This window comes from Eptesicus fuscus, chromosome 11 (assembly GCF_027574615.1).
Source record: "Eptesicus fuscus isolate TK198812 chromosome 11, DD_ASM_mEF_20220401, whole genome shotgun sequence".
Taxonomy (NCBI): Eukaryota; Metazoa; Chordata; class Mammalia; order Chiroptera; family Vespertilionidae; genus Eptesicus; species Eptesicus fuscus.
The window spans coordinates 70,279,883-70,305,659 of NC_072483.1; the positions used below are offsets into that span (position 1 = coordinate 70,279,883).

At 40.3% G+C, this 25,777-nt stretch overlaps 1 protein-coding gene across 1 annotated transcript in view; it reads left to right on the forward strand.

Moving 5' to 3' along the window:
* Positions 1-804: 804 nt before the first annotated feature.
* Positions 805-25,777, forward strand: part of EPHA4 (EPH receptor A4) — a 128,482-nt gene continuing 103,509 nt past the window's right edge. The window contains exons 1-3 of the mRNA XM_008145113.3: positions 805-922; positions 4,024-4,091; positions 8,187-8,850. Of these exons, the coding sequence (XP_008143335.1) occupies positions 832-922; positions 4,024-4,091; positions 8,187-8,850 (823 nt within the window). The 5' untranslated portion in view covers positions 805-831. The remainder of the gene's footprint in view (positions 923-4,023; positions 4,092-8,186; positions 8,851-25,777) is intronic.

The following is a 25,777-nucleotide window of genomic DNA, read 5'->3' on the forward strand; positions in this document are numbered from 1 at the left end:
CAGGACCGGGGTGAGACCTTAGGCGTGAGCGCCGGGAGGGGGCCACAGGGGCTTCTCCGTCGCTAGAAAGTCATTCGTTCCGCTCCAGAGCGGAGACAATGACTGAGCCCAGGCGCTGCACTAGACGATGGGGACCGACTAGGTCGCTCTCCAGGCATCTAGGGGGTCTGGGGAATGGGATCAATCAAGCCACGAAATCCCCTCCGAAGAGCATTTCATAAGGAGATGCGCAATACAGACACGAAGTAGGGCAGGGCAGCAGAGGGAGGCTGTGCCCGGCTCTGGAGTGCGTGTGCAGCCCCAGCCCCGGCGCACGGGACCAAAACGCTTCGACCCGCAGGAAAGAGCAACAGCAAAGAGGCAGGCCAACTTTATACTTATTTTATTACAATAAAAGGACCTTTGCCTCCTCAAACCGTCCTAGGGGGAAGAGGGGATTGCCAACCTTCCCTAGGGCTCCCCCCCGTCTCCCTCCCCCCCAACCAATTCAGAGACTTTCTAAGCTCCCTCCCCGGCCCAGGGGCTGGATCCCAGAGGTGAAGTCTGGGGACCCCGTCGCCTCCCTCGGCGGGGGTGGGGACCCACGCAAACCTTGCCCCCTCAAGCCCCGGGAGCCCCGAGGGGCGGGCACTCAAGGCGGGCTCGGCTCCGTGGGGGCGGGGCCAGGCCGCCGGGGCTACGCCACTATTGGCCGCGGGCCCCGGACTGGCGGGTGGGCGTCACGGGCCGGGCCCACCCCCTTGGCAATGTCTTCAGCCTGCTGCACTCCTAACTTAAGCATTTATTCCACTGGGATAGAAGCGGTAGGAGCAGCGTTGGCACCGGCGAACCATGGCTGGGATTTTCTATTTCGTCCTCTTTTCGTTTCTCTTTGGGATTTGCAACGCTGTCACCGGTTCCAGGGTGTACCCCGCGAACGAAGGTAAGAGTGGGGCGGCTTTTCTGCTGTCGGGGACAGAGAGGGGACGATCCGCGGGTGAATTTTTCCTCGGGAGCGTGAGGCCGGCGGGTGTTGGGGGCGGGGGGTGCAGGGGGGGACGGGGGTCCCCGTGTGAGCGGTGCTCACAGACCCGAGAGAAAGGAGCAGGGGAGAGGGGGTCCGCCAAGAGGAGAGGCGCGGGGCGGTCAAGTATCCTGACCCGGGCGGTGACCCGAGCTTGCGGCGAGACTGCCCAAGTTTGTAGCAAAAGGACAAAGTTTGTCAGCATCCGCGAGGCCAGTTCGAAGCGCCCCGAGGGGCTACACGGGAGCCAAGGCTGGGATTAAAAATAATAATTCTGTGGCCCACGCCCTCACTACCACCACTCCCCCCACCCAGCCCCAGCCGATGGGGCAACGGAAGCCTGGAGCCGGGTCAGGGCTTGGTGCTCCCGGGTTCCTAGGGAAGCCGTGCGAGCAGTGGTTTCTGCAAAGTTTCCCGAGCCCTGCGCTTCCCGGGACCGGGCTGCGGAGCCTCCTCTGCGCAGCAGTGGCGGTGCGGCTCGCCGGCCGCCTGTGACCTGGTTTCTAGCATCCGGCGTCAGTCACCTCTCCTCCCGCTGCGCTCCGCTCCCCGGGGTGCGATCGCGGGTCTAAGGGGCCCACGCTCCTCAGATCACCCCGCAGACCTGGGCAACCCGCCGGCAAGTTAAACGTACTCGAGTGTTTGCTTTTTGCCCCAGAACTGTGCACGGGGCTAGTTTGGGGAGAACGTGCGGGGGACCCACTGGACCCGTCTCGGCGCTCAGTGTTCGACGCGTCTGTTCGGGCATGCTAGAAGGATTGTGTGTGTCTGTGTCGGGGAGGTGGGGGTCGATCATTTAGTTTCTGGCGATCTCAGAGAGAAGCGAGTTGAGTGTGCCTGTATGCGTGCGTGTATGTGCATAGGTGCACGCGCGCGAGGACAAATGCGTGTTTGTGGCGCGTGGGTGCCCGCATGTCGGTGGAGGATTGTGTTTCTGTGCGCGAGTGCCCTGATGGTGTGCGCGTGTGTTCCGGCGAATGCGTTCATCTAGCCTTGCATCTGTCTCGCCTACTCTTTCACCCCTCCCTACCCCTTACCTCCCCCATTCCATCCATCCATTCATCCATCCATCCATCCAGCCAGCCAGCTCTTTATTCGTCCATCTCTCCGGATCCGTCCCTCCATCCCTGTGCAATCTATCATTTTTCCTGTTCCGAAGGAGGGAGCCAAAACCCAACTTAGCCTTGGCTGGCCAGCCGGTACCCAGAGTTCGCCAGACGAAGGCTTGGATAGATTCACACACCTGCCGGCAGACACTGCTTGCGAGAAAAGGGGCGCTCTCTCACCCTCCCTCTCTCCTCTCTCCTCCCTCCTTCCGACGTGGCTCCAGGTGCCACCGCGGCCCCTGCGGCTCCTTGGTCCCCAGGGTCGATTCTCTTCTCCGAAGCTGGATCCCGCGTCCCGCTGGCTACTTGGCGCGCTTGTTAGGACGTCCCCTAAGACTCACTGCACCAGATGCAGAGAATTTCTTTTTACCCATTTCTTGCTTTTTCTTTTGGAAGCAAAACTTGGGAGCCCTAGACACAAAAAGGTGCTGATGGAGCGATAGGCTGATGTAGAAGGGGGGGGGGGGGAGTCACCTCCCTCTCGAACCCCTCCTCCCCCTTAAAAATGAATTCATTTTGTTGCTTTTTATTCCCATCACGTTTCCTTTTCTCCCTTTTACCCTCCCTTTCTACTCCCTCCCTTTTTTTGTAAATTGGGTCTTATTGTTCCCTTTGTGTCCCTAATCCACCTTACATAAATCCAAATGGATGTAGCGGGCTTTTCTCTAGGGACCCAGAGGAGAGAATGAGGCCGGTGGTGGGGGCTCAACTCTGGGCGGGAGAGACCCAGGGAAGGCCCTACACTTTAAAATAATTAACAGATCCCAGGAATTCAGGCTTTTGGGGGAAACCTGGAGAAAGAGAGGCAGATTTTAACTCCTTGACTTCGAGGTGAAATGAGAGGGGAAGTGGTCAGAATACAGAGGCCTGGGGGTGAGATTGAGAGTTGGGGTGCCCAAGAGCAAAGGGAAAGGCTTCCTCTTCCCACCCCTCCCCCAGCCTGAAGAGCCAGCCTCACCGATCAAATTAATAACCCAGTGGTTCCTTTGAGTGGTTCCTTTCGACCCGCAGGCCTGCGGATCTCGGTGGGAAAGAGAACGTGGAGAGAGAGGTTAGGAATTGACTGCGCCCTTTTCAATGTCTTTCTAGGTGCCTAGGCCTGCTCCATCCTGGGCGGGGTTCAGCAGCTCCTAGCCGAGCTCCCGATTCCTAATCTTTGATGCACACGCTTAGGTGTAACACTAGCACATGAACTCTTCTGCATACCTAAAATTCAAACCAGTGACTTCCTCTTGGGTGGAGGAGGAGTCTCTGATTGTCCTCTAAAAGACCTGGGGAAGAGAATCATTCAGTTCATTTGCATTCTAATTCTACGCGTCTGCCATCTCTCCCACCCCCACCCCCCTTTGAAACTTTGATATTTAAAAAAGCAGCAGCGGATACCACTACCAAGGCCGATTTATTTGGTGGTGGTGGTGGTGGTGGGGAAGTGGTCGGGGGGAGAGAGCCTTTTCCTGACCCTCTGAGCACTCTCAGATAGAATTCACTTGTGGCTCTGTCACCATGATGGTGAGTTATGCGGTCATCTGAAACTTGTAAAAACAAATAACTCCAGTAGACACCAGACAGAGATGAATGCAGATTTTGCTCTGGAGTGCAACTGCCCTACATAGATATATTTATTTTTTGAATTGTACTTGAGATTCTCTATTCATCCTTTTTAGAAAATGAATCAACTGAGTCCTGGGATGGAATTTTAAATGCTCAGCAAGTTAAATAAATAAGAACTTGCAGATTTAAAGAGGGGAGAAGATCAAGTGAGTAATGATTATTTACATAAGTGAGACCAAGTTTAGGTTTGATCAGAGTTGGATATGCGCACCCTCAGCACATATGGAAACGCTCAGGCAAATGGTTTTTGTAGTATTGGCTTTTGCAATTGGAAATTAATCTATTTTTCTTTCTTTTTTGTAGTTACCTTATTGGATTCCAGATCCGTTCAGGGAGAACTTGGGTGGATAGCGAGCCCTCTGGAAGGAGGGGTAAGTTCCGAGTGGCTCTCTGCTCCGAAGGGTAAAAAAGGAGTGATTAGCAACTTTCTGAAAGTCCTAATGGCTTGATTCTTGTTGATTGTGGTGAGGGGGTCAGATTTCCGCCATGGCCTATGAAGTGAATTACGCTTTGTTGCAGAAATCCTATACTCCCCTTGGATAGGTCTGTCATGGTAGAACTAGAAACCAAAAGGGCAGAAAGGGTTTTCAAAATTAGGAGATCAGTGGAGGCATCAACGTAGATGCCTGTTTAAAACTAGCATACCATCAAAAAAGGCAATCTGGGCATCTAATTAGAATTGATGTCTACGTCACTGTGATGGCCATGAAGTCCTGACAGGGTTCATGTTAGAGCAACTGTTCTGTTTCCAGGTGAGGAAAATGAATAAGTAAAGATACTAGGGAGAAAACCCTGCTCATTGTCCCAGTCACAGGTTCAGTTCTGTGCACAAGCTGCAGGAGCTCCTTACCTTGCTGTCAGCACCACCTTAAGGCAGCTGCTGCCCTCTTGCACACTGAAAGCCTTAGGAACTCGTGCCCCCTGCACAGTACATGCAGCAAGCATCAAAGCTTGAGCATCATTGGGGCTAAATGTGAAAAGTTTAAGTATTTGGAGTCTTGGATTTTTGGTGCTGGGGAGGCTGCATTATAAGCATGAGAGAGAATGCACTGCTCATTTCTTCTAGGATTTGCCATCACTGCCTTCATTGGAAGATTAAGAGACTAGAAGTAGGTCAATGGACACATTCTCTTACCTCGACCTTACCCCTTAATAGCAGGTCAAAATGAATTCATTTTGGGGGGGAGAGGGGAAACAGTACAATATGTATCTCTCGTTTCTGCCAAATTGAGATAATTCTCAGGTTTTTAAAAAATTAAGCATATCAGCCCACCTCTACATTCTTGATAATCTATGACTAAGTCAAATAATCAAAAACAATAGAGATGAAAGGAAGATTGAGTCTTTACCAGGCAAAAATTGTAATGCCAGCACCCACTCTGGTGCTTCAACCATTGCATGAGCAATAAAAGATGAAAAGAAAATAAAGATGCATAGAAACTGTTATAGAAGATGGGTTTCAAAAATAAGATAAGAAACAATCATGAAAATGGAGAATTTTAGGATTTTTCCAAAGCAGTTCTCATAATCCATTTAAATGAAACGGAGATTGCCCTGCCTTCCTGTTTTTCTGCCTGAACTTGACTGTAGTTAGTTGGGTCTCTGCTGAAAAATTCCAGTCTGCCCTCAAAACCATTTTTTTAAAGGGAGGGAGAATGATTGGCAGGCTTCTGGCAGTGTAGACAGGCTGTATTCACCGCTGATTGCAGGCAATTGCCCTCATCCTTTGAATGCGAAGAAAGGTACAGCTTTATCTTGTGAGAGTCAGACTCTTGTTAATCCTATACCCTGGAAAGGTCACTGATTCAGGAAGACTTTCCCATGCTACACTAGAGCTATTGCTCTGTAGGTTGAATGTATTAGAACTGTCTGCTCGATTGAGGATAGAAGGTATCACTACTTGCATTAAAAATTTTTAATGAGCCTTATTTTTCTTACTGGTTGCTCTTAAGCTTGAAGAGAGAATGCATCAAGTATGACTTTGGATCTGACTTGTTAACACTAAATATACATGGACCTATTAAAAGCAAGGAGTGACACTTTTTTTTTTTTTTGTACAGTCTATGGTCTATCTAGTTTCTGGAAAGCTTTTACGGCAATTTAATATGCTGTAGACTCCACACCCACCCCCATTCCCCGAATTGCTGAAAAAGCACCTGGTCACTTTTTCTCGACACAAAACTTTTCTTGGTTGTCTTGAAGTCTTTTGAAAAAATAATATTATGCATACTGATTATTGTATAAACCCAGACTTTTATGGGCTGAGTGAAAATAGTTTTTTTCTTTCCTTAAATATTATGTGTGTAGTATTGTAAGTATTATTGTGAGGGGTTAGAAATGAAATTTTACTTGTGCATAAGAGAAATAGTCTTTCCAAAATACATACCAGGTAGTAGCCATTGAGATATATTAGGTACCAAATTATAAAATGTAATTAATCTCTAGATTTTGTATTTGAAGAGGACTTTATCAGTCTTAGAATGATGGATGAATTGGAAGTCTACTGAGTAGGAATAGATTGGCTTCAAAAGTTCTTTTTAGCTGAGGGGGAAAAAGTATATTTGAGTCTTTTGATTATTTTGAAACATCTTTGCTGGAAACTTTGGATTACAGTTTTGTCCAATAATGACCTTTATTTATTGTTGCTGCTGCTGTTATTTATTTTTTACTTTTTAAAAGAAAGCTTATTTGACAATGCAGTCAGGAACAACTTTCTTGTTTTTCCATCAGAACAACTAAACTAAACATGAAAATAACGGAAAATGATGGCTCCTGATGGCAACATTAGAGCAAAAACCTAATTTCTTGGCGGTGCTCATTTAAAGGAGTATATTGAGTTTCTGACATTGATTGTAAAATACAAAACTAAGGGGAGATTTGTCATTGTTCTGGTGAATTGATCAGTGTGTTTAGACAATCAAGTTCAGGCTGGAGAATTCACATTGCATCTGAATTATCCTGTATGAATTTTGTGGAGCTATCCCTATGTACTTTCATTTACATTGATAAATGTGTTTTTCCATATTTTCTTTGTTCTGAGATGAGAAACATGCTGAGTAGGTTTTTGTTTTGTTTTTGAAGATGGGGATCTATTTTTGCATTTACATGAATTTCCCCAAATAAGTAAATTACTGGTGATTTATTAGTTAGTGGGTAAAAAGAAATTTTAATAACCACAGGGTACTTATCCCTCCCAGTTCCCACTTTCATAATGGTAGTAGATGAAAGGGATAGAGAATTTTATGCATTATGGCCCTTCACATAGTAACATTTCCATCCATTAACAGTTTTTCCATGCACAGATGGGAAACCCGTTAAAAGATACAGTATGATTCTATGTACTCTCTTTTTTGGATGGAAGTTTAAGTGGAGCTATTATACAACATACATTTCTTAAACTATTTGTTCTTTTAATTATATTCATGTGTTAGATATTTAAGCTGACTTATACCAGAACTACATAAATGTACCACTGCAGATATTAATGAAGAGCTTTGTAGGACCCCCAAAACCATCTTGCTTCTTTTAGGATTATTTTTTTAAAGTACGGCGAGAGTAAAATGACCACTTTAGTCATAGTGAATTCAGACTGTCCCACTATGAGAATCTTTGTTAAGAAGTAGATTGCAACTCTACCATCCTTTTTAAATTTCTTGAGCTTTTAATCACAAATACTACTTACTATTATGCTTTCAATACCCTTAGAGTATTTGGAAGCAAAGTATGTATGCACTCTTGTTTACTTATGTGCACATGTTTTAAAAATAAGAACAATATAAACATTTAATTGAATGCACGCGCTTGAAAAGTGTCCTACCATTACAAATGACAGCGTATTTGAGAAATCCAACCAGGAAGTTTACTCTCTATCTTCCCTGGATTACCAAAACCAGAATGGTGAGATTTTCTTTCCCCCTTTAAAGAGTAGTGACAGTGCCAAAAGAAAAGAAAAAAAAATCCACTGACATTTTTTTAGGTATTAGAGAGCAAAGTTCTGACAGGAGCACCACTAATTAACTGATAATTGTCTTCCTTTGGCAAGCTTTCCTCTTCCTGCTCTTAATTTGCAGGTCTCTGTTCAGTTGTTGAAACAATACACATACTAGTTTTTCATTTATGAGTAAATTTGAACTGTTGCCACTTGAAATTGTAGCTGTTGTAATAGGTGAAATTGAGGTTGTTAGACCACCACAAGGAACTGCTGAGAACTCCTAAGTAATAAATCCACCATTGCCTCTGGATTAAAGCAAAGGAATGAAACAATTTAAAAAAGCAAAAATACTCCTGCAATAAAATACTGCCTTATCTTCTCCATAACCGGCTTTATCCGTGAGGACTGGTGCTCAGTAGTTTTCTTATTGGAAAAAAAATAATAATAATTGAAGTTGTATGAGAGTAAAATAGGGTTGACAGATCCTGGTGTGATGAAATGTTGTGATTGATCCGTTTTCTTCGGATCTTTGCAGTGGGAGGAAGTGAGTATTATGGATGAAAAAAATACACCCATCCGAACCTACCAAGTGTGCAACGTGATGGAACCCAGCCAGAATAACTGGCTCCGAACTGACTGGATCACCCGAGAAGGGGCTCAAAGGGTGTACATTGAGATCAAGTTCACCTTGAGGGACTGCAATAGTCTTCCAGGCGTCATGGGGACTTGCAAGGAGACGTTTAACCTGTACTACTATGAATCGGACAGCGACAAAGAGCGTTTTATCCGAGAGAGCCAGTTTGCCAAGATCGACACCATCGCCGCTGATGAGAGCTTCACCCAAGTGGACATCGGCGACCGAATCATGAAGCTGAACACTGAGGTCCGAGATGTAGGGCCACTGAGCAAAAAGGGGTTTTACCTGGCTTTTCAGGATGTGGGCGCCTGCATTGCGCTGGTGTCCGTCCGCGTGTTCTATAAGAAGTGTCCGCTCACGGTGCGCAATCTGGCCCAGTTTCCAGACACCATCACAGGGGCTGATACGTCTTCTCTGGTGGAAGTCCGCGGCTCCTGTGTCAACAACTCAGAGGAGAAGGATGTGCCAAAAATGTACTGCGGGGCAGATGGTGAATGGCTGGTACCCATTGGCAACTGCCTCTGCAATGCTGGGCATGAAGAGCGGAATGGAGAATGCCAAGGTAAGACGAGCCATATTGTACTTTTCATTAGGGCTCAGTGCACATAATTAAATCAGAGATGCGACTGAATGGAGTAGAGCCAGTAATTAGCAGCCCCTGTGGGATGTGGTGGGACAGAGGGGTCTAATGAGTAAGTGCTGTAGCTCCAGGTGGCAAGGCTGGGCCGGTTCTGAGCCTGACAATGTAAATGATGCTGCCATAATCAGCAGAAGGCCAAACATATTTGCTATCGGGCACTTAGATCTGAACTGGCTTGATGTGCCCTCGGAAATGTAAATGATCAAGCTGAAGAAATGAGATGGATTGATCCTTCTTTAAAGAGGCTGGACAGATGTTCACTCCATAGTACCGACTTGGTAAAAATGGTAACTATCTGGTTATGTGTATATGTACATAAACAATTTACATGCGAAATATGAATTGTGTTTTGCAAATCTCTGAAGCTGTGTGGGGAATGTCCAGTGTCCCCTGCCTTTTAGAGTGACAGTGTTTCAAGTGCATTTGTTCCACTGAGCATCCATCAACAGGGTCCCTAAGAGAAATTAATCTTGATGAAAGACCTTTCTTTCCCCCAGGAGGTGATAAGGAACTAGCAAGAGTCTTCTTATTTCATCTGTGGTCAGAGGCGATATTAAATTGTGATCCATTTGGTTATTGAGTGTTTGAAGAAATCTCGATGTTTTTATCATGTTAATTTCTATGCAGCAGAGTACTAAAGTGTGTTTTTTTTTTCCTCACCTAAAATACAGTGTATGCAATTCCTTCTTCCCTTATGTCCCCTTTTCTGTTAGAATACTGAGGATTTTGTAAAGTTTTTATTTCTCTTAAAAAAGCATTGTTTCTGAGTAAGGGATGAGAGTAATTCATTTGTATATGGATTGCTCATGTCACGTGTAGCTTAAGGCTTCAAAAAAATCAGTTATCCAAGGATTTTATTTTTGCTTGGTATTTATTTTTAGTGGTTATCAATAGTTTGCTGCTGCCAATCTCATTATGATTAGTACTAAACAGTGTAACTCTGGTCCCATCTAGGCAACAGATCAGATTAATCTTTTCTCGGGGGGATTGTTGCGCTGTAGACTGGATTGCCCATGGTTCACCTGATTTGGTGATTAAAGAGCCTGAAATAACTGCCTGCCAAACAATTTGTCTGGCATTTCAACCATCTTAATGACACGGTGGGATTAACTATGTATGGGGCAATCCACTCGACGGACTGGAAATCAACTATAATAACCTAGAAAAATTACAGTTTTGATAATTTGGTGTCATAGAGTTATGATTTCATAGTTTATACATTTCTAAAGTGTCATTCTTGATTTGCTTGCAGTTATTTTTCGGAGTAGCTAACAATGAATGTCTTTTAACTTCATTGTAAATAAAGCAGAATAAAGGCTGACTACCATTTCTGTTGACCTAGCGTGAAAAGGTAAATTTTTAAACTAGAAAATTTGTAAGTTGGAATTTAAAGGCATATTTTGCCATTTTGTTTGCTGTTGGCTTAGCAACTATAAGATAACCTGTACCAAAGTGAAACCTTGAAGTATATTTTAATACCAATTTTAGAAAGTATGAGTACATTGTTATTGGCATGTGAATTATAATAATCATAGAAGGAATAGTGAAATGAACTGGGTGATGACACCACATCACATTTTAGAGTAAATTTTTCTGCTTTCTCTATTTTTCTAAGACAGAATATGCACATCTTCACATGCCAAGATTTTTATATATATTTAAAGTATATATTGTCTTCCGTTTCCTGCTCAAATGGTCACATGGCTGGCATTAGAATCTCTCTGTATTAATGTCATTGATTTTCAATTGTCACAGAGCCCAATAACTCATCCGTTGCTTCATTGTGAAACTCCTTGACAGTTTTACAACCCAAATTAGAAGGAAAAGAGAAAAAGATGGAGGGGGAAATGAATGTAAAGTCAATTGAACATGTTAGTGGTTTGTTTTATGGAAATAATCTTGGGACTCTAGTTAATCATGTAGTTCATGGAAGGGGAGGGGCTCCAAGTTTTAGGTCTAGTCCATTTCTGAGCAAACTGTTCTTAACACAGGATCAGATATTTAATGGAATGGGAAGATTGGCTGAGCCATTTTTGAGAATCTTTGGTATTTCCACACCTGCTCCCCATGTATTTCCTTTGCTAATCATAAAGTGACTAACTTGCCCTAGCTGGTTTGGCTCAGTGGATAGAACATCGGCCTGCAGACTGGAGGGTCCCAGGTTCCAATTCCAGTCAAGGGCACGTGCCCGGGGTTGCAGGTTTGATCCCCAGTAGGGGGCATGCAAGAGGCAGCTGATCAATGATTCTCTCTCATCATTGATGTTTCTATCTCTCCCTCTCCCTACCTCTCTAAAATCAATAAAAAAATATATTTTTAAAAGTTTAAAGAAATAAAGTGATTAACTCTTTAAGAAGATATTTTTTTTGCATGAAATCTTGCACTTTGTGCTTTTTTTGTTTTTGATTCTACCAGTAAGAATCTCTGATGAATTTAGGAAGAAAGGAAAAACTTGAATGACAAAGGATTCTTAAGATTCCAAACTTGAGTGAGACTTTTTAAAGACTGCCAAAGTCTTAGGAGTAATAAAAATGATTGTCTCCATCCTTGACATCAGAGAAACATCCAAGTGGAGCTGAAGGAACATCAAGACAAGGAAATGTGTCTCAATTTGGTCACTTAGCTGTATGACCTTGAGCATGATTTTTAGTATGGTTTGTTTATCTATAAAATGGGTTGATAATAATTATACTATCTTCCTGACTTGCCCTGAGGACATGGTGTTGTTAGATTGGTAAAAATCACCTTGTAGATCATATAGTATGGAAACTGATGTAAATGCCAGCATTTTTGTTAATCCTTCTGCTCTTCCCAAGTCATAGCTGATGACTTTTAAAGGTGTTGAGCTGAAGTAGTAAAAGGGTATTCATCTCCCAGTCACTCTTGGAAGTCAAGGCTAAAAAGAGAAAGCATTGCCCTTGCCCTAACAAAGAATAATGTCCATTTTCACACTTCATATTGCAAATGATATTTGGAGAATGTCAGGTTTTGTTGTTGTTGTTTTGTTGTTATTGTTTTTCCTTGAAGGAAAGAGAACTTTCCTTTGAGTGAGAGAAAAGTGATTAGGGGGTGGGCCAAGAAAGAGGAGGTGTGAAGAGAGCTTAAGAAAGGATATAATGGAGAATTGGCAAGGCTTCAGAACTCTGGCAGCAGGTTCCTCCCCAATTGTCTTTCCAATGGGTATATTGTGGCAGCACAAATAGAAGACCAGGTGAAAGGTCACCTACTTCCTCATCCATCTTCCTCAGGGTCTGAGAGGTCAGAGTGAAGATTGATTAAGATCTTAAATGTTTGACAAAGGATCCCTGGCCAAAAATGGGCCGGGCGGGTGGGGGCCTGGGGTGTGCTGTTGTTTAAATCTAACCCTGGTCATCTGCCGCCGGAGTCCTCAAGGGACTGGGGGCAGAACTACACTTCCTCTTAGAGTTCTTACTTCCAAGCGGTACATGCTAATGGAGACGTGAAGAGCTGCCTCAAAAGTGTCCAGTGGCAGGGTGATGGTGGGCTTGCCCTCTGAAGCAGCCGCAAGTTCATTGTGCTCTTGAATACCATTTTCTGAAATGATTTGGCTCAGTCTCAGCAGGACAACAAAGAGAGTTAGTCACTCATCTGCCCTCTTCAGGAGAAGGGCACAGTGGTTTGAACTTGCCTAGTGATTGGGTGCAGGGGATGAGAAAATATTCGAGTTAGTCTAGTCACCCGTCCACCTCACATGGTCAGAAAAAGAAATAAAATCACATCAGACACCCCCTTTCCCCAACACCCACAGCCATTCCCCTCGGCAAAGAAATCTGCCAGATGTTTCACAGGGCTGTTTTCCTTCCTTCAGAAATATTAAGCAGAAGGCAGACAGGAAAGGATTCTTTATGAACTTATTTTTTGCTTAATTGAAAAGCTGAAAAATGAAAGTCACAGATTTACTCTTTGTGAAATATTAATAAGCAATATTTTCAGAGAATACACAGAAAAATAAAACTAATAAAAAGAAAACTTCCTTAGAGTCATTCTTAAGGACAAGGAAGTGGTCACAACTGTGACAAAATTCAGCCAGGTAGAAATCAAGCCTTGCTGAAATACACAATTTTGCATAAGTTGTTTGGGGTTATATATCTCTAGGACCTATATTATATGTCATTACATACATATGATGCCTTCATATCAGCAAAAGGTATCTTGTTAAAAGCTCTTTTGAGAAAGAACAGGACAAATGCTTTGATGGTTGTGAAATAGAAATATTTCAAATTTGTCCTCTGAAAAGAGAGCACTGTGTTACAAAAAAAATCATGATGACTTTGTTGTCCTAAGAACCTTAGGAGAAAGAAGTACTGAAAAGGAAGCATTTAAAATATAATTCAGAAGAGACACTGTTTTCTTTTTCTTTTGAATCGTGTCTTTAAGAATCAATTGCTTGAATCACATGGCTGCCTTTATCCTGGCTTTGAAGCATGGCTGTGGCTATGATCATTGAAAGATGCAATTCTTTATATACGAGAAGAATAGAGTTTAATTATTGTCTTTCTTTCTGTTGTGCTTTTTTATTTCTCTATCTTCATGTGACCAGGCTTCTTTTTTAGTGTGAATGAGGCAATGGTCTCTATTTTGGTTTCACCAAAGCATCACGCAGGCATTATCTCAGTTAGGGATTTTTGACTATGCTATTTAGGATTTGATGATTTATTTTAGTCTAACTGAGCTTCCCTGTACCTTTCAAAAAACGAATTCAGACAAAATTCTTTTTTTAACACATGATGCTTTAGGAAAAAGACTGATTAAATGGCTTTCCAGCTACCACTGTGCAAAACAGAGGCAGTTGCGATATGTTTGACTTTCACATCATTGAACTTTGCTACTTAAGGGTGTGTTTTTTTTAAGTTGATGAATTTAACATTACCAAAGAACTGCATACTTAACTCTTACTCAGACTTTTTAAAGTTCTTTTTGTTAATCCTCACCTGAGGATATTTTTCCATTGATCTTTTAGAGAGAGTAGAAGAGAGGGAAAGACAGAGAGAAATATCAATGTGAGAGAAACACATAGATTGGTTTGCCTCCTGCATGCACCCTGACCAGGGTTGGGGGTCAGGGTACGTGCCCTTGACCAGAATCACACCCGGGACCCTTTGGTCTGAAGGTCGATGCTCTATCCACTGAGCCAAGCCGGCTATGGCTTACTCAAACTTTTTATGGGTTACCACTTTTTACAATTTGACAAGGAACCCAAATATATCTTTATACATTTATTTAAAAAAAACAAAACAAGTGGAATTATTCTCTTAGTTGTCTTGTTTTTAGGATGCTTGACTATCACATTAGAGGATATAACTTTCCTTCATTCTTCATAATTGATGATTAAAATTCTATAGAATTTTAACTTTTCACTTATTGGTAGATGTTTAGGTTGTCTTAGTTTTTCCTGGTAATATTTTTAAACAAACACTTTAATTTGAAAATCATATCTTTATATTTGTGTTAAGATGTTGAATGGTTAAGCTTGCTTTGTTATTTTTCTGGCTTTATCCTGGGCAAGTGAATTCAGTAAAACTGTATCCTGAGACTGTAAGTGGAGGAGTGCAGTCCATTATAACTAGAGAAGTAACACCAGTGACTATTATGGAACATACTGGGGGCTCATGAAATGTTCATCGAATGAATGAATAAATAAATGCATAAGGAATTGTGGCCTGTTTCATATTAAACATTTATTTGGTGGAGTAATGTTTCATGGAGTCAACATGATATATCAGAATCTTTGCATGTGACTAATGTATTCAAGAGGTCCTTGTTTATCATTCCTACTTCAATTGGGTCTTAAGTATTGACTAGTACATCATGTTTATGAATCCTCTCTGCCTGAACGAACGTTCAGAAATCTCTGCAACATATGTGTGAACGTCTAGTTATTTTAGTACAAAATGGCTATGCCCTGCCTTTTTGTTTGAGACTTGAGTTTAGTTTCTAGTTGCGCTACTTACCCAGATGTATGGTCATGGATATTTACAAGCCCCCTGATCTCAAGTTCACATTAGCAAATTGATGGTAATAGCATGTGATTATTTATGACACACACATATAAACATGTATGCATAGAGTGAAGGGTTAGCCCAGTGCCTAGAATCATTAAATGCTTAGTACATGGAAATAATTATTGTGAATTTTATTTGTTATATAGAAATGTGGTGACAATATGGACTATATGATCAGTGTCTGTTCAACAAGAAAAGCAGTTTATTTAGGTGCAGAATAGAGGAGTTTTGTGTTTTGGAGGAGCAATAGTGACATATACTAGAAAGCAAGGGTAGGGGATGGTATAAAATGACTAATCTTGTCTATATTGATTCTCTCTTCCCCAAGTAATTGCAGTAGTGCAGTGGTTCTCAAAGTGTGTTCCAGCTGGGTTCCCCAAATCCCTTTCATGGGGTTTGCAAGGTGAAAACTTTCTTAACAATAATAAGATGTTATCTGCCCTTTTGCTTTCCTTCTCTCATGAGCAGGTTTTCCAGAGGCCTACCCAATGTGTGATATCAAATTGAATACAGAAGCAAATATGAGAATCTAGCTGTCTACTATTAAGCCAGGGAATAGATTTGTAAAGAAAGGAAGAAAGAAAATAATACCATTCTTGTCACTAATTTCTTTTGTTCTGGGAAATATAATTATTTTTTCATTAAAATGTTATTTGTGTTCTCATATAATGGGTTTATTATCAGTATTTTTATATCAATTAATAAATAATTATTTGCAGATATTTTCAGTTTCAACTTACAATACTACATATCTATAACTTTAACTCACATAAACAAAAGCTCTTTGGCCTCCTCAACTTATTTAAGAGTGTAAAGGGGTTTCAAGATCCAAAAATTTGAGAACCACAGCAGTGGTCCATCAGCCTGTTAGTTTCTCTGGCAGGTAATAAAGTGCGCTACAGTCTTGCTGCAAACACATTAAAAATTGAAATGAAATAAGAAAGCTCTGAAATCTGTTTCCAAATCTGAGAGATTTAGGTAGCTTAGAAAAGTGGTGTTTTATTTATTCAACCTTTTTGATGTTTCTATAAAATTAGACAGCAATTTATAGCTCCTGGCTTTTTAAAAACTGTTTATCTGTGTCCAATAACATGGCTCAGTTCTCTCTTTAGTTTTTTTGTGCTTGTGAGAAGGAATGATTATAGAAGGTCCCAGCTGTCTCCAAGACCCTGAGAGACTGTATCTTTTTCACTTAGGGCATAAAACCTTTCTCATATCTCCTTGCAGCTGGTACCTCAGAGCTGTTTTGGGGAGGAGAGCAGGTGAGGTCACTGGGTCCCATGATCTGGAGGGTAATTAATAGTCCCATGACTAAATGGACATTTTATAAATATTCAGGTCTATTTTGGCTTCCTGAGAACAACCGTGTTGGTACCCCTTACAACTCTCTTTGGAGACACCAAGCGTTTTCTGGGTGAATGCTGGTCCTCAGCTGTCTGCCTAGGGTTGCTTTTCCAGGCAGCAGATTCCTCATTTGCATATTCTGTATTCGCCCTCATGCAAAACAGCACACCCATTTCTCCCTTTCACAATGGTGCTGAGAGCTTCCTTTGGAAACTCCAGCCAAAATCTCCTTCTGTTTATGCAGAACCCAATGATTTAGATGCCATGCAAATTAATTCGGTTTTGATTTGAATGCTTCCAGAGATTGCGGGGGGGGGGGGGGGGGGGTTGTAGAGAGTGGACTATTTGCACAGGGCTCTTTGTGTAAACCCTACCCGCCCTCTACAGCCCTGATGTGGCTGGCTGTCACTCCCCAGCCCCTTGCCCCATGCAAAACAACCAGACTCCCGCTGCTCATTTTATTTTGACCTTTGGAAAGAAACCTAGCAGTTGGTGAATCCCTTGGCTTGCCTGTTTAGTGACAGCTTCAGCTGGAATCTTGATGTTCTTTCTGAGGTGGGAGGGAGGAGATGACACTATTCAGATTATGCTAGGAATGTTTAGAAGTGTCCCAACAAAGGGCTTAAAAAAACATTGTAAAGTAAAAAGATCAAATTCTTTGCAAAAGAATTGTCAGATCTCAGGAAGTTCCGAAAATAGGCTTTAGGTTACTAGCGGGCTTGAATACATTTCTTGATATAAGAAACTTTCAAATCTGTAGAGATTTTTTATGAGTTTATTTGAGCCAAATTGATGACAATTGCTGGGAAGCAAAAGCTCAACACAATGAGAGAAATGCTCTGGAGAATGGCAGTTCTGCAGCTTATTTTATACATTAGAATCAGAGGAGGCAATCTAAGGAGGGTTACATGAAATTCATTGGTGGTAGATTAAGGGAGCGGGAGAAAGCAAAGTGGGGAATCTCTGGGATTAAATTAAAAGGCAAAATAAAGAAACATACTTCTTACATTGGTAGGTACAGGATAGTTAATCATTAACATTTACAGCACATAGAGATAGTATATTCAGAACAAGATAACAATGAGCAGTTCTGTGGTCTGGTACTATGGATGTGCCCTGAAGGATCTGAAAAAGGAGGTTTCAAAAGTATGTTATCTTAGATGCAAAAAAAATGCAATAGACAGGCCCACGTAAGGTAAATTAAAGATTAGTCTTTGTTAAGGAAGCTATAGGCCTAGAATATAATTACCTGATATGACCTGCTTTTAATTAGGGATTTTTATGTTCAGACCTATGTGGTTACCCCTTAGCTTGTCAGGTTTAGTAGGTGGTGCCTCCTTTTCCCCCCACACATTCCTTCAACAAATATATATTGAAAGTGTAGAATCTACAAACCGTCATTGGTATTTTCACCATTGGTTTCTACATCTACGGAGGAACACATCCGTCTTCATAACTAGAATCACCATTGAAATCCTTTATTTTCACTTATATACCAGACGAATGTCTTTAAAAGGTATGTTACTGTAATTATGTTCCTTATTCCATATGTGCATTCACTTCAAATTGAATTCCTGTCTTCCCCTCCCACCCAGTGTTTCCAAATTTCCTTTAACCTTTGCTTTATTCCCCTAAAGTAGAAACGCAAGCACACTGCATATCTTACCCAACAAACATCACTCTCTGCTTGAAAACAGAAGACCTTGATCATATGTATTCTATAAACTAGAAGAAGAAGACTTTGCATGAAATGTTTTTGAAGTTCAATTAGTTTTGAGTTCAAGCTAATTTCACAGGGCAGAAAATGGGCATAGCCAGACTTCGAGTGTAATTAAGTGGAGGCAGGGTCAGGAAAGACAACATCTAAATGTGGAAGAGCTTTTGTTTAGCTCCACATGGTCTGACAAAGTTTGATGATGCTGTTCAAAGTCCATTTGGGATGGATTATTAGGATTAAAGAACAGCAGAAGGCTCTGTACTTGGTACATTCTCTGGTGTCATTAGTGGATGAGAAAATTCAGCTGCTTATCTGGCTCTTGTTTCTGAGGATGGATTTAAACAGACCCACACTTCTTAAAGGTGATCCTACTAACCTCTTCTTAATAAGTTACAGATCTCAAATTGCTCAAAATCCTTAAAATACCATTTGAAGTAAGTTGATTGATAATTATCATTTCCCCTATGTGTGCAGATATTTTCCTCAGCAGTACAAAGCTATGGTACAGTTTCTTAATTACCCAGATAATCCTATTTGCTTGTATTTTTAAACTATGAAGTGCTGGGTAATTATTCAATTCTTAATAGAAGGCAAATGGCAATGTAAACAATAATTAGGATGTGAGACAGACTAATGCGCTTCAAAGCAAATTGGATTTTTTTTCATACTGTTCAGCATGAAGTCCCATAAAGCTAACAATTTAGAAGCAAGGCAAAAAAGGTGCCATTTTGTCCATATTTTATGCCGTTATCTCTTCATGGCTTGTTTCTGTGAATAGCAGTTTGCCCCAATGAGGCTGGCTGTGCCCAAGCCAAATGTTTCGCTAACAATTGCCTCCCTGCTGTTTGACATTTGGCTGTCTTCTCCCAGGGCTCCAGATTGGTCCTTTGTCTGCTTCAGATCCCAGGGGTCAGAGGTTAACAGAATACTGATTTCCTCCCATAATACCATGGCAGGTAAATATGGGCCAACTTCAGGATCAGTTAAGACACAGCTCAGACAGGAATGCTTTTCTCCAGAGCCTTTGTCCTTAAGAACTTCCCTGATTTAAGACGCCAAGTTTCCCAGCTCTTGCTTCCCACCATAGATCCTTCATTATGAGCACTGCCTTTCCTTTTATGGGGCTTTTTCATTCACAACTAACAATATATCCCCAGAAACACATGGCCTGAAAATTATGAACAAATCATTGCTTTTGATTAATTAATTTTACCAACTTAAGATTGTAATACTTTACAATTTTTATCTAGTTAATTATGTCTTGTAGTCTTATCTGTACTGTATGTTTTATTGGGGAAATAAACTGATAACAAAAGCGTAGACAAAGATAGTTTAAATAATGGTGCTATTACCTCCCCTCCCCTTTTTTTCTTGTCTAGCCTTCATGGTGTGTTGCCAGTTAGAGGTATAATTAAACGAGCAATCGATTTTATTTTCCATTTTCATCATTTATGGATATGTCCAAGCATTCATCAATATCAATGTTATTAATGTTTTACATTAGTTAATTATATCAGTCTTAATTTTTTTCTCCTAAGATTAATGTAACTCAGTAGGCTCCTTTCTAATTGGTTATGATGCACATGTAGCCTTTAAAAGTTTAAAATATATTTCAAACTCTCAGACATCTTGTTATCATCAACTAATTTTAAGCCACTTTTCTATATATTAGCTCTCCCATTTCTATTTGGCCAACCTCGTTCACATTGCACTGTGAACTTGATGCTTAGATTCATTTGTTTTCAGTTTTTAAGTGTTTGAAAAAGACCTCCCCACTTTGAAAAAACAGTTCCCTTTTCAAGTGTCCAGCTTGGCAATGACTGAAGCAGCCCCCAGGCAAATTACCATGTTAAAAGAACAGATCAATACCATTCTGGCTCCTCCACCCTTCTTGCTCTCTTCCAAGTGGGAAGAGTTTTGAAGAACCCTAGGAGGCCCTTGACAGATGTGCCAGGAGACTTCAAGAGGGTTGTCAATTGCCAAGTGGGGAACATTGACAGTTTGATCTAGTGCCCAGACAGATTCTCCGCTGGCCATTTGAAAATGGATGCAAGAGGAATTGACAGCTTCAAGAAAGCTCAAGCAGTTCATGTAATTATGGAGAGGATTAGAAGAAAAGTGTTGGGAGAAATAAGAGATCAATACTAGGGCACGAGTTGACTGAACTCATCTTTAGCTGTTAGAGCACTCCATTTTGTAACATTTAGCCTGTGCATAGAGAAGAATATTTTATAGGTTTTTTTTTTTTAACTGTTATATAAGCCTATGCATAAGAAAAAAAAAAAAAGCAACTCCTCTGATTTTTGAGAGAGGACTTGTAGGTAATTAACAGTATAATGCTTCCAGTACTTAAGATGTGAAGGTGCTAATTAACTAATGGAGAAAACTGAGATTTCATTACTCTGTGTCTCTAACTGAGGTGTCAGCAAAGAAGTGCAGGTGAAAGTAATATTTGAACATTCAGGTTTCCATTTATTGCATTTTCTTAAGGAACTACCTCTGTTTTTTGTATTCTAGAGTCTAAATTTAGCAATATTGAAGGACTACATTAAAACAATATAAAAGTGTGTTGATTTTTAAGGAAAGGACCTCATGTTGATAGAGAACAGAATATTATGTACATGAATGAAAGGAAAACATGTTTTAAAAAAGGGTCTGAAACACAACCTGAGGGTCTCAAATGGTCTTACTTTTAGGAAGTTATATTCCACAGGGCAAAAATGGTGACTGTACCCAGTTAAAACAAGCCCAAGTACATAATTTATTCTAACCTTCATGAAGGATTCTGGGATTCTCATTCACAAAATGTTGTAGCTATAACTATTTTAATAATTTTTAAATGGGTACTTGATAATAGCCAGAGCTCTGCACGATGATTTTAGCAATTATACTGAAACTCTTTTTGAAAGTTCATCATTAGATCTTTCTTTTTTTCTCCTAGAGAAATATAAAGTAATTTATTGAAGAAAAGTAATGTCTGTCCTTATAAAGATCACAGCTATTATTGCAACTTTTAAAAATATAGTAAAAAGAACCCCTTTCCCAAAAAGTGGATTGTTGACATCTATAGATAATGATTGAAAAACACAAACCTAGTGAGTTTTCCAATGTTTTCCATTATACCTTCCAGCTAGTTATCACTGATCTACAGGAAAGCTATTGATTTTTGTATGTTTATCTTGCATCCAATATCTTTATTGAACTGCCTTGTGAATACTAATAGGTTTGCAGTTAATTCTCCAGGGTTCTCTAGAGAACTAATATGTTTGACTGCAAGCAATTATTGTTTCTCGCCTTCTAAAAATTAGACCTCTTATTTCTGATTTTTATCTTATAACATTTGTCAGAATTTTCAGACTAGCAATAAATAATAGTGTAGGTTGTGAGCACCTTTATTTTATGTCCAATTTCAGTGGACATAATTTAAGTGTGCTATGAGATATTACCAAGTTTTAAACATTTCTCAGATAGAACAAATTTTGAATTTTGTTAAATTACTACAAGTATTTCTTTTACTTTGTGACCTTTGTGACTTGTTGCCATTACATGATTTAATATATTAATAGATTTTTCTAATAATTAACCCTAAAGTCTGTTTGCATTTGTGGGGGTGGAGAGGAACTTATAAGATGGCGGTGAGTTTTGATAAGTAGATTATTGAGTTCCATTTGTTAATTGGAAATTATAATTAGGAGCCAGAGCTTTGGAATATAACTGAATTTTAATCTCAGTTTTTTCACTAACAGTGTGATTGGGCTAGTTACTTAACTTTAGTACTTTGGCTTTCTACTCTGTAACATGGGAATATGATACCTACTCCATAGGTATAGTTAGGATTAAATAAGATAATATATGTAAGTTCCACCTAGAAATTGAATTTATTAAGTGCTCAGTAAAATATAGTTTTTATTATTTTGTTTTGAAACATATAAATATCCAAATAATATTAATTTACATATTCTCTTTTTAACTCTATCCCTTTCTCTCTCCACTCCTATTTTTATCAAGTTTTAATATAATAGTCAATTTGTAAAATCAATTATGATAGTTTTCCATTTTTAATTAACATTGTAGAAAGTCCATGTGCCTGTGAACTAGCTTTTCTCTGTAAGTTTGAAAGATTTCATCATTAAAACTGACTCTGGACTGTGCATTTTTGATTTGGGTGCTTTTCTGTATGTTTGCTAGACTTCAGTAAAAAATGCACCATAGAAAGGAAACCTTGTTCAGTTGCTTTCCAAGTCACACAAATGGCTTTTTAGCCCAGAATAGTAGACATTTGCTTTGACTTTGATTTGGGCCATTCCTAGCCTCTGCTGACTTTAGGGTAAAAAGCAAAGATGCCACATTGCTGTCATGCATAATTACATTATTGAGATTTCTCATTATCTGTGTAGACCTTAATTTAACCATACAAGTCAAAGGTAATGGGAGCATTAGACCTGGAGTTAGTGCATAGGCATGGTTGAGCTATCATCCCTTAAGCATGAGCCTGGCTGTTAATGAGAATCCAGTTGAGAAAATATTTAATATTCCATCAGGGAAAGCTGCATTCCACTGCAGAGGGAATGTGGAACAGGCTTCAGAACTGCAGTGCTTTGCTCTCTTTCTCTCTTTTTAATGAGAGAGAAAGAGAGAACATGGAATGATAGGTCCACGTTTGTAGAAATATCTGGGGCAACTTTGACATAATAATTTGTAAATGTTTTCTATTGGTTTAGAGAATAGACAAGTTTTAATTTTCATTTCAAATTATTCTGTGGGCCATATCGGACAGAACGAAGACCAGAGGGCAGATATTGCCTCAAGATAAGGAAGAACTCTCCGATATTTTGAACTAGGCGTGAGTGGAGTGAGATGCCTTTTGAGATGATGAGTTCCATATCTCTGAGGCCAGTGTTCACCCTGCCTAATGACCCTGGGGAATCTAACAGCATCCCTGCAGTAAGATATCTCAAAAGGAGCACCCTTGTTATTTTGGGCAGGACAATTCTTTCTTTAGTAATATTTCCCAAATACTCTGAGTCTGTCCTGTGCACAGTGGACAAGCACATTGCAAGGCTAGTCCCAGGGCCCTAAATTCCTGTGGCATCCTCCAGCTCCTATGACAGGCTAACACCTCTCCTTTTTCCAAATGCCTCAGGAATTGATACTAATCTCAATTGTAAACTTCTAGTCTAGACAAACTGTAAGATCACTTGCAACTCTAAGATGAATATCTGGTACTCTATTTTAAATATTTTATATTTTCTGTAGGTAGGTAATCTAGGTCTAGGATCTTCTAGCCTAGAAAAGATGTAGAAGTTCTTCAAACAATCCCAGCTACCAACCTCTCTACTTTTTATTTTCTTTAAGTCTAAGTGTACACCATAGCATCTCAAAAATGATTTCATGTTTCCCAATAGACACCGGTTAAAGGAGATGGGGAATGTCTTTTAGAAGAAATTATTAATATTTTATAAAAGTATCTCTAGTGATCATCAACTAAGTGCTCTTGGCTTTAATTTCTTTAGTCCTAAAACAGCCTTATAAGGTAGGTCCTGTTATACCCGTTTTACAGTTGGGAAAATTGAGGCATGGAAAGGTGCTTCAGGCCATGTAGATTATTTAGTATGCTTAAAACCAGAGAGACTGGCTCCAGCCTCAGCATCTACCAACTCTATACTGTACTTTCTCTAGGGAAGAATTGTTAGGAAGAAAAAAAATCTCTCCCCAGAGTGTAATACTGAGCAAATTATTCATATTTTAACTCTGTATCAGAGCAGAGAAGGAGGTTACAAGCATAAACCCAAGTTTACAAAAGACAGCATCAGCGCGTTCTAATAAAAGGACAGCCCAACCCCAGATGATAACTTTTTGATTTCATAATGCGGTGCAATAAATCCAAGGAAGTTTAGGAGGAAAATCAATCTAAAAAGCATTAACTTTAATAATCTATTATGTTGTACAAGTGTTTTTAAGCTGATTCAGTTAGAGTATTTAGTTGCAAATGTGTGCAGAAAAAATGGCAATGAAATCATTGAGAAGGCAATTCATTTATGTAAAAAGAGAGAAGGGGAAAAACATGGGGTCAACAATTACAATTGGTGGGATATATTCATTCCTTTAGGACCCACACATCCATCCTACCCTTTCTCCACTGTGTTGCTACCTTGTAGCTTCAGTGGAAATGGCTCACTTTTCAGCACCTAAAACATTACGTTCTGAATTGTTAAATTATATTAAATACAAAATATTCTTCTTCATTTTTTAAAATCCTAAACCATTAGGTTTTCTGTTGACTGCCACACAACCCTACTTAATAAAGGTCATTACTTTAACTTGACAATTACTACTTTTCTTTATACAGATGTTGCATGTAGGAAACATAATGTGTTTGCCCAGGCTGAGTAGTTACCCTTACAAAGTATATCTTTATAGTCCTATAAACAATGGAAACATCTTGGAGGCTATTTGTCCTTCTTTCTCAGCCTGATGGCAGGGTGTGCTAGTTTGGGTTCTGTTGCTGATCGAGGCAAAATCACAGGTCCTATACTGAGGTTTTGTGAAGTGGGGGACGTCTCTCTTCTTAGAGTTGGAAGGGACGTAGGACTTCTTTATTTATAGTTCATGCTTTTCATTTCACATATGAGGAAACTGAGGCTCAAATCGATAAAGTATAAAATAAATGAATAATGACTGATGCCTGAATCTGGAATTTTAGAGTCTTGCTTTCTTGCTCATGCTAAAGGGAAAGAAGCCCAGAAAAAAATGTAGATGCCAAGGCAAAGTAGTGTATGCATGTCTTTGAGGTTGGCCTTGGAGAATCATATTCCATGTAACTCAAACCTACTCAATGTGGTCCTTAATTGCAATCCTTAGGGCTTCAGTAAACTGTAACCCGCCCACCCCCTTTTAGACTTGAAATTCCTGAATATACTGTGTCTCTTTCTGTAGATATCAACACAATCCTAGGTCTTCATATCTTTCTATGCACTATTCCATTTACAAACAGTTTGTAACCTAAGGGAGTGAACAGCCATCTAAAAATGTTTATAATATGTGATAAATAAAATAAGCTTAGATGAGGACCTGGAGGAGGGAGATGCTAAGTCCCATTGGGGATGAGATATGAAGGAAGATTTTTGGAAAATTAAACAGTATTGAAGAATAGCTGATTTCAGCAGTAAATAATTCTTGTGGTATGAAACCTACCACTGGAGACAGTGGCCCGTGGCATATAGAGGATGTGTGAGAGGGAAAGTCTGAGAAATTTCTAAAGCTTCAGGCTTGGTTCATCCACTCTTAGATTAAGGAAATCTTGGAGGATGAGGTAATTTCGAAAGGATGGTGGTTTGGCATGGAAAGGATGAAGGATTAGTTTAGTTTATAGTTGCTAAATGTAGAATATATGAATGACTGAGGGTACTGGTCTAGGAAAGGAGGATAATCATATTCTTATTTGCTTCTCGGTTCTGAATTTGACTTTGTGGAGAAGTAAGTTTTGAGATGCTTTAGTATGATACGCTGGGAAGTATCTTAGTCTGCTCAGGCTGCCCTAACAGACTACTACAGACTGGGTGACTTACATAGAAATGTATTTTCTCACAGTCCTGGAAGCCAGGAGTCCAAGATTGAGGTTCCATAGGGTTGGTTTTTGGTAAAGTTTCTTTTCCTGGATGTAGACAGTTGCTTTCACACTGGCCTTTTCTGTGCATGTGTGTGGTGAGGGAGAGACCACTGGTGCTGGTGTCTCTTTCTCTTCTTATAAGGGCACCACTCCTAT